General features: G+C 35.4%; 1 protein-coding gene across 1 annotated transcript; it reads left to right on the forward strand.

The window, feature by feature from the left end:
- Positions 1–1,058: 1,058 nt before the first annotated feature.
- LOC128027115 (melatonin receptor type 1A-A-like) lies at positions 1,059–12,442 on the forward strand. Its single transcript, XM_052614419.1, has 2 exons — positions 1,059–1,407; positions 10,037–12,442. The coding sequence occupies exons 1-2, from the start codon at positions 1,221–1,223 to the stop codon at positions 10,903–10,905; spliced, it is 1,056 nt and encodes a 351-aa protein (XP_052470379.1). The 5' UTR covers positions 1,059–1,220; the 3' UTR covers positions 10,906–12,442.
- The last annotated feature ends 1,122 nt before the right edge of the window (positions 12,443–13,564 follow it).

Here is a 13,564-nt window from a genome sequence, read left to right on the forward strand (position 1 = left end):
AGCTCTATTCCAGCAGTTGGAAAACTCCTACATTTAGATAACAGAATGCAAAGGCACACTTTTTTCTTTAGTGCAAAATGTATCAACAATATATTTATAATAAACATGACAACGTCTCATACATTTTTTCATAATAAGTGCATATGCATGATACAGGACTGACTTATTAGGGCTGGATGATGATGCAGAAAAAATAAAAATAAAAATAAATCAATGTCAGTATCTCTAAGGTATAAAGTTAAAAGCCCAATTAAACACTCTCAAAAATGGTCAACATGTTTTTAATGAGCTGTATTTTTTATCCAATAACAGTGGAAATGCCAAGTGCCTAAAGAAACAATCTTTATACATACATACATATATACATATATATATATATATATATATATATATATATATATATATATATATATATATATATATATATATATATATATGCCATATGTTGAGAAAAATGCAGTGGAGTATGAAGTGAAATGACTAGTCTCTCTAGTCTGAATTTTGAACTTATATCCGTGCTGTTTGATGTGCACTTGACAACATACCTGTATATGACCTTATTATTTTAACTAGTGATTCTAAAGACTTTTTAGTAACTTATAGAGTTCACTTATTACAGAAACATCCATAATGCAGCGTGAGGTGAGGTGATTTGCTTAATGGAATTGCGAATAGTTTAAGGACCATCCTTAGTTTGAACCTCCAAGTTTCATCCCAGGTCTTCAACCAATTCCACGCACTGAAACGAATTTTTCCCCACGCTTGATTAAACTACATAGGCTAAATGCGTCATTTTCTATGTAAATCAAGCACGAATGTCCAAAAATAAGGAATAAACACATGCATAAATAATCGCAAGGGAATTCGAAAGAGGCGACTCAACCTTCTAGACCCAAATTTCGAGCCGATTTCGTTGTCTTCCACAACGGGGCAGCGTAACAGCGATCTACAGACAGCATCTCCCATCCATGGGCATTTGAGAAGAACTTAACTTGCTGTCGGATGTCACATACCAACAATCTGATGTAGACAGAAAGCTATAAAAGTGCGGACACATGTTCGCGCTCAGACCATGAAGGCGTGCGCTCCATCGAGGACCATGATCTGATTACAGACCTTCGTTTTACGCACGTTTACGCAAACGCAATAACAGCCACATGGTTTTTCCATTGGAATCAGATCCTATGATTTATGGCGAGGATTACTGAAGTGAAGATAAAATGAAAATAAATGGCAGTCGCTTGATGAACAGTTCTTCACTGAGCCCTCACGAGATCGCTCTGAATCGCCCACCCTGGGTCGCCACAACTTTGGGCAGCTTTCTGATCTTCACTATCGTGGTTGATATATTGGGGAACCTCTTGGTGATCTTCTCTGTATACAGAAACAAGAAACTTCGAAACGCAGGTAAGATCGCTTTTAAACCAAATATGGCAAGCCGTTAAACATTTATTCGTTTAAACTAGCGATATTTTGAGGAAACGTTTAATGTCATCCAAATGTTTGCATTCAGTACTAATACTGCAAACAGGGACTAAATTGTAATTAGTCACCCGTACCACTGTAACTGGAAATAAATATAAAATGTTTGCCATTTCTTGCTATGAATTCTATATATGGTCCAGATTTAGCTTTACTAGTATTACTAGTAGGCTACTTATTAATTGCATTTAATATTTCTGAAACCATCTATTTTTTTTTATTTATTTTTTTTAAATCTCACTAGTTACAATTTTGTTTCGTTTTACTGGGGTAATGTTTCAGAATTGCAACTTTAGTTCATTACAACAAAACTTACTATCTTTATTTTTGACTAAAGATAAAGTTCTATTTATAAAGTAAAATTACAATGGTGACTAAACAGATAACATGGAGTGCTTAAATTACAAGATATTATATATTGAAAGAGAAAAATATACTAGTTTACTAGTCAGTGTACACTTTATTGAAGTACTGTATGCAGTGAGTTTTAAGAAGTCATAAATTAATTATGATTCTTGATTCTTACTTAGTGTAATTTCATGTTTTCTGTCATTCCTGACAGGGTTTTGCACTGAATCATAGTGGACAGTAAGGAACTATTTTTAGAGGTTTCAGGTAACTGGCCCACTATCAAACAAAACTGAACAGGCCAGTCATTTTCCTGTGAGTGGATGGAGTGCTTATCACCGGTGTCACACCGACCCATATGTCACTTTTCTCTGCCAATAGAGACAAGAGACCTTATGCTCTTCCTCAACTGTGAAGTTTGTGGCACCAGTTTGAAAATTACAACAGCACTATGAAAAACAGGTTTTGGACAGTGCTTATGTTTACATTAATAAGTACAAAGCAATTCCAGTTAACTAAATATACTTGCATATGCATTATTATGTGGTGTAGCTTGTTGATGTTATTGCTATTGAAATCAAGTTGGCATGTGATCGTATCCAATTTTCATGTCACAATAATTGCTGAAGGGTTTATATGTATCAACAAACTTAAGTGTTTTCCTCTTAATAACAATTTTAATAACTTTTTTATTTACAATATCAAGGAGAACCTTTAACATTTAAATACCATGAAACAGTACGCAATGAACTGTATGAGGTAAACCAATGTTTTAAACAGATTAAAATATAACAATAATAAAGAATCGACTGACTTCCTTTCTTCTCTGTGACAAGTGGGTGTCAGAAACAGAAAGTTGCGCAAAGTGATTCACAATATTTTGAAGTGCCCAACAATACCACATTTTTTCCGTCCATTTCAGACTTATTTCAGCATGTTGTACTTGTCAGGTGTTTCAAATCAGTTCTTTATTTATGTATTTATTTTTTCTGTAAAGTTTCCTTCTCTACTCAGTATAGTGCACCATGTTCTTTGATTAGTGGGTCAAATAAACCCAGTAATTGTCCCATTAGCCTCCCGCGATGTGTGCTTCATTATGTTTCTCACTAGGACCTCCCATGGCCCATTGTAAAGACCACTGACCCACTGTGAATATTCAATTAGCAATCATTCCACCACATATCCAAAGTTATAGTTGCTCAGGAAACACGAGCAAGCACACATTTGCTCTCCATTGTTCTTCTGTGGTAAAACAAAGTGGTTGCTCTCCTCCTCATTGCGGTCTACAGTATCTGTTTTATTTAAGCTACTCAACCTCAAAGACTCTATCTGCTGTGGCACCACTGTCTGTTTAGATTATTCAGACCAGCCCTTCCCTGCTGTTAGGTAATCCTCATTTCAACACAGCCAGTGTACATACATCATAAAATTACAAATGAAACTCCACTCGAGAGCTAGGATTGATTTGCTGGACTATATGCATTATAACTTGGGACCAGCTGTATATTTCCGGATAAAAGCAATCAATCTGTGTGCTTCTTGAGAATGAAACCCATGACCATTGTGTTGCGAGCATCATCGACGACAAGCTGATCTACAGGAATGCGGGTGTTTGATTTCCCTTTTTCTTTTTTTACGTTTCTCAACATCTTGGATATTGTAATTGAGCCCGTCCTCTCTTTAAGGCTCTCATCTCTTACTGTTCTTTAGTTGCTCTGAAGTCGCTTATGAGCCCAAGGCAGTCTTATTAGATGAAGTTCACTGTTCATTCAAGAGGAGCTCTTCTCTACCAATTATTCACAGCGCTTGTGTGAGTGGAAGAAGGGCCCTTTCAGCAGGCTCGGGTACTGAATATGGGTGGAACGAGGACAGAATCTTTCTGGAGAATAAAGTGATTATTTAGAGTAATTTCAAATAACGGCATCTTAAAGTCTTGCTCAAAGCATATTCCTTAGAATATAAAATAATACTACGGATGATTTAAAAGCTGTTGTTCAGGTTAAACTGAACAATGATGCAGTTGTTGAAAATGCACTGTCCAACATCTGAATGTCCTTTAAATGACAAGAAAATTACATACTGTACACATAGAAAATCTTTTTTTTTTAAGTAAAATGAATATAACTGTCTGATTGTCACAACATCACATTGTGACTGTGTGGTCTTCTAGTTAGTTGTCATTGTTACTGATTTGAGTTCTTCATTTTGTGTTCAGCTTTGTCTTGTTAATTGTCTCAGTTTGGACTGTGTATTTAAGTTCCCATCTCCCGCGTTCTCTTGCTTGGATTTACCTATACTGTATGTGGATTTATTAAAGATTAAACATGACACTGACTCCCAGCGATAACCGATTTTGCAGGATCATATAATCTTGTTTAACCTTGCAGTTTTGTTGTCATAATGCATCTTCCAGTGGGAAACTCCATAATGTTTTGATTTTTAAGATGGAGCTTTATTTGTTATCGAGGAATTCATGTCCTCACTGCCCTTGGGCTGGTTTTGATGCCTTAATGAATGGGCATTTGGCGATACACTGTACTGATGTTGTGCTCAGTTACAGACTGACTCACTTTTGAAGATCCACTCTTGGTTCATACGCTATTAAGCACAGCCAGAAATGCCTGATTCACCACTTTGTCAGATATTTGAATCTAGGGTCTAAGTCATATGTTACAGTGTAATTGTCTGTGGCCATACTAAATATTTATTTATTCTATTTTTTTTAAGTGTAGACATAATTTGTCTGCAGCCTAAATGACTGCTTTTACAAAATGCTGTTTCTTTGTTTTCTCTGATTAGATAAAAGTTATTCAAGTTGGAACATCATCGAGCTAGGAAGGTTCAATACAGGTTCACAGGGAATACATGAATACACAACTGTGAATGCACTGTAGGTCAATTTAGATAAAACTATCTGCCAAATTCATGAATGAAAAAAAAAACAATAATCCAAATAATAGTGTATCAGCAGCACTCTTACTATACTTGATTATCGGGCTTTTTTTTAAATTATTTTTTATGAAGGTTGTTGTTACAATAGGTCGTTGGTTCAGCTCTGAGGAAACGCATAAACTGATGAACTGAAAGACACATGTATAATCTTGTAAATATGGGCAGCTGAGTTAAATTTATTTCCATTTGAAAAAGTATTCACATTTTGTGTTTAGTAGTGTTTAGCACAAAAAAGCACAACTGACCAATCTCTCCATCTGTTGTGTAAAGCTCACTCTATATTCAGTCATAATTAATCACTGTAGTTTGTTTCTCTTTCCTCCCATGTTTCTGAGAGATTTATTCATCCGTTTCACATATTACAAAACCAAAGGGTCTGTATGTTTTTTAAATTCTTTTTTTGTGAGGCCATCTTACTTATTTTTTACATTCTGTTACATTATTGTTCTGCTTAAGAGTCAAACAAAATGTCAGTGTGTTTTCCTAAATTAACAATTGATATGCTTTATAATAAGTCTGCTGCTTTTGACTTTGAATTTATTTGTTCAGTATTTTATTGTGCAAGGCCAGACCCTTTATTTGGATTTGACTATGGCATATGACTTCATATCAAATGTCATATCTCCCCCTGATTGAGCTCCATAATGGTCTTATTACTTATTTTTTTTTAGCTCATTTGAAACAGCCCTCCAGCATCCCAAAGCAATAAAATATTGATTTAAGAATAATATTTCTTTGTATTCAAGGGTAGTTTGGCATTTCCCTTTAGTGCTGTATTTACACTCAGCAGGGTGACAAAATGATATCAAAGTTTATTTAGTAGAAGCTCAAGCTGCAATTAAAATATGTGATACCCAGCATTGACTTCTTAGAAGCCAGTTTTCCAAAATGTGACAATAAAAATCAGTGTACAGTATTTGCTTTAATATCTGGTGTCTTAAATGTGGAGAAGCTTCCTTAAAGGGAAATTGAATAAGCACAACAGATACCTATGGGACCTAAGATCATTTGGTTAAAGCCAGGAAATAACCATTATTTCCTGTTCTTTGTAAGGAGTGCTGTGTTTTCTTTCAGTAAGATAAACAAAGATAAAGATTGGCAATTTGGTCATCTTTAGCTGTATTTGACGGTTCATAAATCAAGGGCACAGGATGAAAATATAATAAAAATTATTATTTTTTTATTAAATTAAACATATTTTATAGTGTGTCCTTGATTTATGTTTATTTATTTATTTATTATAATATAATAGTATGCCCTTGAGTAACCAATTTGTTTATGATCGGTTAAGACAGCTGACTCTCACTCTGTCTCTCTCTCTCTCTCTCACACACACACACACACACACAAAGCGCAAAACTGAGCATTGGAACATTCAATTGCAAATACTTAAACTAATAACAAAACATACTTCCAGTAGCGGATTCAGAAGCGCCAGATTGTTGTAACAAAGCTCCTCTCCTAAATGCATTGCTATTATGTTGCAAGTAATCTTAAAAATCTACTAATCTACTTTCAGAAGGCCAAAAAAAGTGCTTTTGTTTACGTCTAGATACACACAGCATCTCCCTGACATGACTGCTTCAACACTAACTGTGTTACTGAAACCATGTCTTCTTTCTTTGCGTGAACATTTGGGCGGCATTACGCAAAGATTTCTTCATAGTGATCTAGAGATGTTGGGTGTGTTTGAATGAGCCATTTTAGGGGGGCGTGGCAAAGTCTTAACTTTGATAAAGAATATTTCTTTGGATTTGAGACTTTACAGATCTTCTTCATGCACCAAAAGCTTGTAACACTCCAAAGAGAAATTAAAAATTCAAATTGCATCATATGACCTCTTTAAAGATGATTGTGGATCGGCAGACTTCCAGGTTTCTGACACTTCTGGCAATTTCATTCACAGTGCTTATCACAGAAACCTAAAGGACTTTGGGATGATTTCATCATTTCTTTTCAGTGAAGGCCATAACAACGCTAATTGTTTAATGTCACCACACAAATGCTTTATTCGTGAATGTCCTGAGCTGTGATGTCAAAAGCAGCAGACAGGAACAATATCAATTCATTTCATGCTTTTAAAGGCCCAACAAAACAAACCAGGCTCTGGCAAAAGACCTACTATAATATAATGAAATATTGAATGCGTGGCTGCTTTTGAATGGCTGACAATGGAGAAAGACAAAGATGCCTTTTAGATCCAGATGGTGTAGTAACAGCATCCACTGACAGCATCTAACAGGGCTTAAATTAATTTCATCTTGATGACATCTAGCTGCTGTGTTGATAGAGAACATTTCCATACTGCATTTCCAAACAATTTGTGTGTACCCATTTAGTCTAATAACCATCTCTAACTACTATAAATACATTTATCTCTGCATCCTGTAGGATTGTCCAACTAATATCGGTCTGCGCTTAAACAAGAGTTCTTGTGTGGAAAACAGAAAATCTCATTTACACCTTAGACAGTTTAATACTGAAGAAACTTCTGTCTTTTTTAGTGTTTTACTGAAGAAACAGGCTAAAGAGTCACTCATCAGTGAATCAGCCTACAGTGGTCACGCTGTGCAGCATGTTTTTTTTTTTAGCTCAGTTGAATGACCTACTGTCTTGACATTATTTTGCAGTACCCAGTCTTTTGTATTTCTTCACATACAACTCACACCGAAAGCTCACGACTCAAATATAATTTGTTTTGCCATAGTGCTGAATTTGTGCTGCCAAACTAAACAAACAAAGTGTGTTAATACTGGCTTTATAGATGCATTACAGTGTTGCAATTACTTGTTAAAAAATTATTTATTTAAATTATTTGAATGTATTTTAAAATGTAGTTTATTTCTGTGATGCAAAGCTGCATTTTCAGCATCATTACTCCAGTCTTGTGTCACATGATCCTTCAATAAATTGCTGATTTGCTGCTCAAGAAACATCATTATTAACATTATAATTTTTAAAGATTCTTCGATGAATAGAAAGTTCAGAAGAACTATTTTTAGAGTTAGAAAGCTTAGGTAACAAAATACAAGTCTTTGCGATGGCACAATGGTGTGGATGAAGAGGAGTTAAGGTGTGGTTTTATATCACATACTGAATTTATTAAAGCAAAGCAAAAACTTAGCACAGGAATCCAATACAAAAACGACAGTTTCATACTTTACTATCAACATGAAAGTTATAGGCTATACAGTATGAAAAGAACAGACAAAGGAATGCAAGATCAAAGGGCTATATATATATATATATATATATATATATATATATATATATATATATATATATACAAAAGAAAAAGGAAACTAAATTAGAAATAGGTGAGACTAATAGAAGCAAAAAAACTAAAACAAAACAAACAATGGAAATATAATACAGACTTAAAGTCTTTAGAAACACAAACTAAACATAACGTCATTTTGAATCATTTTAATATATCTTTGCTGAATAAAATAAATCATTTTTTAAGAAAAGAAAAAAGATATCTTGCTGATCCCAAACTTCAGAATGGTAGTATATGATTCATGATTACAAGCTTCCAAATCAAGAAATTATGCTATGGTTAATATTTTTAGATTTATTCTATAGCTCAAACACACATACAGTGTGGTGATCATAACACCAGTGGCATGGGTTTGATTCCCAGGAAATACTAGAACTGTTAAAATATAAAATGCTTTGAATGAAAGTGTCTGTCAAATGCAATAAAGTAAATGTTAACAATAAATCTCACAAAATAAATTAATAATTTAATTACAGAAAAAAGCAGCCACATAAACAATAGCATATAGAAGAGTTAACAGAATTAGAAATTCTTTGAAACTGGCCATGAATTTCTCTCACTGTATGCGTGGTGGTGTGGAAAAATCATAACCATTGCTTTGCCCTGCAAAACTTAAACTGCAACTTTAAGAACTTAAGTTGTAAACTTAAAAACTTCCTTCCAGTTGTAATAATATAAAGCATAAAGATCTCTTGAGAATATATACTTCATCTTGTTGCAGTGGCACACTCAAAATAATGACGTCTCACATGAAGTGTATAGCTGCAGATGACTTCTGCAGTGAGATCTGTGGTCCATGCTGCAGGGCCCCTGCTGGGCCTCCAGATCTCTCTTCATATTTTCCCTCTTTCTGCTTGTCATCCTCAGTTCAAATGGTACTTTAGGAACACAACAGTAGAAAATAGAGGAGCTGCTGAGATGTCACAGGAATAATTTACTGAGTCACTATTCTGAAACAATCTTCTGACTCCTCTTAGCATTGAGCTAAATTTGCTAAATCATGAATGTATTTATTTGCCAATCCTTCAGGATTACAAGATTTGCACAGCATGTTCTGTATATGAGATAAAAATGCCAGGATGCAAGTGCAATGTTTCACATCTGATGTGAATGTCGAGAAAGTTAGGCTGATTCACTAGGTTTCAGAGAGTGATTTGCAGGGTGGGATCTTACGCTTACAAAGCTAGCTTGCTATTGCTAGCATCTCTGAAATCGCATATGCTTAAGGTTTTTACTTCTACCTTTAAATAGACCACTGTTATCTGATTACTTGAAACTTTTTTTATTTTTTATTTTATATATATATATATATAAGATATATAGGATAAATAAGTCTTGTATAAATGGCTGAAAATACCTACCTAAAAACCTAAGACTGTTGATTTCTTAAAAATATATCCAAATTCATTGTATTAATAATCTGAAAATTGCATATATAAAAACAGCTGCTAGAGCCTGGTCTCATCAGCCAGTGTCTCTTCTAACATGGCCCCCAAAAGTTCTAAAAGGTCTTCATTGGAGAGTGAAGTATCATGTGACAATAACAGATGCAACCCCAATCCTTTTAATAGTGAAAGCAGCTGACAGATTTGGGAAAGATATGATTTAATTAGATTCAATAAAGGTCATGCTGCAAAAGTAAACTGGCATTCATCCTGAAAAGGACAGGAGAAATAACACACCTAAAATTTGTTTTCAAAAGACATCATGCACAAAACATCAGGCAAATCTAATCTGATGGCTCCAAGGAACCCGACAAGCCATCAGCAAAATCTGACAGTCGCATGAAACCTTTTTATTTCCTTTCTGTTGAAAGGGTCGCTATAGTTTTGTATTGGGCCTCATGTTATTCAATAACCTGATAAACTGCATTATGGAAATTGTAACAAAATTTTAATGTTTCACTGGAAGTGTAACTATGCACCTTTTTTATTGCTTGTTTGTATTTATCTTTTTACTGTCATTGTTTTGCAGGGAACTTATTTGTGGTGAGCCTGGCAGTAGCTGACCTGGTGGTAGCGGTCTATCCTTATCCTCTCGTGCTGGTCTCCATTGTCCATAATGGATGGAATTTGGGATTTGTCCACTGCCAGATCAGTGGATTCCTGATGGGACTGAGCGTGATTGGATCTATATTTAACATCACTGGCATTGCCATCAATCGCTACTGCTATATCTGTCACAGCCTCAAGTATGACAAGCTATACAGTGACAAGAACTCGCTTTGCTACATCCTTCTCATCTGGATACTGACAGTGGTTGCTATAGTGCCAAACTTTTACGTCGGCTCCCTGCAGTACGACCCCAGGGTCTACTCGTGTACGTTTGCGCAGTCGGCCAGCTCAGCGTACACCATCGCCGTAGTGTTCTTCCATTTCATTCTTCCAATCATGATTGTGACGTACTGCTACCTGCGGATCTGGATTTTGGTGATCCAGGTGAGGAGACGCGTCAAACCTGAGTTCCGGCCCAAACTCACGCCACAAGACATAAGGAACTTCGTTACCATGTTTGTGGTGTTCGTTCTTTTTGCCGTCTGCTGGGCCCCTCTCAATTTCATTGGATTGGCGGTTGCTATAAACCCCGGGCGGGTTGCGCCTCTCATCCCAGAGTGGTTTTTTGTATTCAGTTATTTCATGGCCTATTTCAACAGCTGCCTTAATGCTATAGTCTATGGACTGCTGAACCAGAACTTCAGAAGAGAGTACAAAAAAATTATTATCTCACTCTGTACTGCGAGGATGTTCTTTCCAGAGAGTTCAAACGATGCTGCGGATCGGATCAAAAGCAAGCCATCTCCTTTAATGACAAACAACAACCAAGTCAAAGTAGATTCAGTATGAAAACACCTAAAAGGACACTGTGAACAAAAACCTAATAAGCATTTCAGCTGCTTTCAGAACCAATATTTATAACCTACATACACATTTATGTATTTCTTGTACCTTTTGCTTTTACAAGAAGGTGCATTGCAAATATCTTGCTTGGTCTCAGTGTTTACAAGTTCATAATTTTAGGCATTTTTTTTATTATTATTACTTTATATACAGTAGATCCATTCATATTTTTTTTCACGACATCATAAAATTAATGCTACAAATCAACGCACAAAACTGTCGTACAGTACATGAAAAACAATGTGCCAACTGAGCAGATCAGTAGCCCTTAATCCTGGTAAGTGCTCATAAAAATTATGATCATTATCACACTGTTTTTATTTTTAATTTTTTTAGTTTAGTTATTTAGTTATTTTCTGATGTTGTTAAGAAGCCGTCTGCAGCGCATGCCAAATAATGCATTGGCAAAATAATAATTTATTTATTGTACTCAAGTATGTTTTTTTTCTAGGTAACCTGGTTTTAATTGGAAAGACAAATGATGAAAACAACAGTATTTGTCCCATATTTGAAAGCAAATGTCTTTAGGTTCCTATGACAGATTTAAAACTGGGTTCATGTAAATGTAGGGAATAATAGTTACCCAAAGATGATCATTTACACACCCTATGTCGTTCTGTATGATTTTCTGCTGAACACAACAGAAGACATTTTGAAGATTGTTTCTGTGCATACATTGAATGTCAGTGGGGTCCTATTCTCGCATAGTCAGACTGAAGGTCTGGAATCCATGGCAGCTTTCTTTCGCCACCGACATGTCAAACAACTAATCACAGTTCGTTTCATTCATCGTCACGTTTCGAGGTGTGGAAATGTCACCACAATAACAGACCGGTGTGTAAAACTCTCTGACGGATTCTATGCAGCCGACTTTCAATATTTCACATACTTTTGAGACTCCAGAGTTTAGTTGATCCTGATAAGCACTGGTCATCACAGTTGTAAGCACTCCGGCTTTCTTCTTTCGTGAGGGGGTTTTGCCGCCACGTATCTTTGTTTCTAGGCGGAATGTTAAAAAACACAACACACACGTCTCCCGGAAATCCTGACTACACAGACTTTTATTGTTTTTTGAAAGGTTTTTAATAAAGATTACACCGTTTTAATGTTTGGGTCATCTTTCCCTTTGAACGGTCACTACAAAATGTCAAATTGTAAAATATGATTTCAGACATTAATGTTCCAAAACTATTTCTTATTATTCATCTGTTACATCACCTATGATTTACTTATTCTTCAGATTGCATGTACTGCAATGGAGTGCATTTAATGATAAGCAATACAAGTCTATTTTTAAACAACTTAGGGTTAATTCAGGATAATTGGGCCATATTTCCAATAACAAAAGTGTCCCAATTTACCAGAATTCAGCACATCCATATTCTGCCATAGAGAAGAACAAATTCAATGTACTACTGTAAACCACCTTTATAATGTCATTTTGTTCAACATAGTACCTTACTTTCTTGTTTACAACATAAAAACCAACAAAATATAACATAAATGCTTGTCCATCCTTGAACATTTCAATGTTAATAAACTATGCTGAATGAACTGAAAAGAAAACAAGATGTATAAATACTTAAAAGCTGCAGAAGAGGAAACACTGGCACACTGCTTTACATTCTTTTATAATTTTTGTCATTTAATGTTGGTTGAGACTTGAAGGTTCATTAAAACACCATTAAACAGTGTTAGGGAGGCAGCGATGCTACTAACTTATCAAAAAACATATCATCTGATAATACATATGAAAAGATGCTGCCCCCTCAAATAGCTTAATGTAGCTACTTTTTGTTTGAAGCTAGTTGTGCAACTAGGTTTTACTTCACACTTCAAGTATATTTTTTTAAAAACATCCAAATTTGCTTCCTCAACACTGACAGTATGACAGTTATGATCTCATGAATATGTGCTATCATTCTAATGGCTTATCAGGACGTTCAAAGATTAAATGCATATCCCAGTCTCAGGAATAATAAAACCTCAATGTTTTTGTTGGACACACTCCACGAAGACAGAACATCCATTCATATCTGAAACAATCCAACTGTTGGTTTAAATACACACTGATGTGCTTCTGTTTGCCGCTATTCAAGCTTTCCAAATTCCAGCATGCCACATAATGAGCTTTGACAACTCACATTTTTTATTTATTTATTTTTACCGTAGAAACACTTATCATGCACATTCGCATACATAAGCCTGTCACAATGCGATTCATACAGCTCCTTCAATGCATGGAGTTTGAGCAGAATCATGTGATGCTATTTGAGAGCAAACCAGAGACCGTTTGCATTGACCTGCTTCCGTGCCCACGGATAGTTATTTCTGGACATTTGGCGAAAAGTGTCTTTTAAACGCGAAAGCTTAAGTAATTACGCTTGTCTCTGCATGGGCCTGACAAGGGATCGGCTGCCTTTGAGAACCCCCACCCCCTCTTTTCCCGGGCGACTCAAATCAGTGTTTTTTCCCCTACTCTTCATCTTAATGAATTTGAGCAGATTAAATAAGATCGTAAAGGATGAGCCATGGAGTAGCCACCCCCATCTACTGAAGATTTATATATTTATTTTTTTGGATTACATTATGATGACATATTTTA

This window comes from Carassius gibelio, chromosome A14, assembly GCF_023724105.1.
Source record: "Carassius gibelio isolate Cgi1373 ecotype wild population from Czech Republic chromosome A14, carGib1.2-hapl.c, whole genome shotgun sequence".
Taxonomy (NCBI): domain Eukaryota; kingdom Metazoa; phylum Chordata; class Actinopteri; order Cypriniformes; family Cyprinidae; genus Carassius; species Carassius gibelio.

Coding starts and splice junctions, on each gene's coding strand:
- LOC128027115 (XM_052614419.1), top strand. CDS start 1,221: ATGAAAATAAATGGCAGTCGCTTGATGAACAGTTCTTCACTGAGCCCT. Junction 1,408..10,036: donor CAAGAAACTTCGAAACGCAG/GTAAGATCGCTT, acceptor ATTGTTTTGCAG/GGAACTTATTTGTGGTGAGC.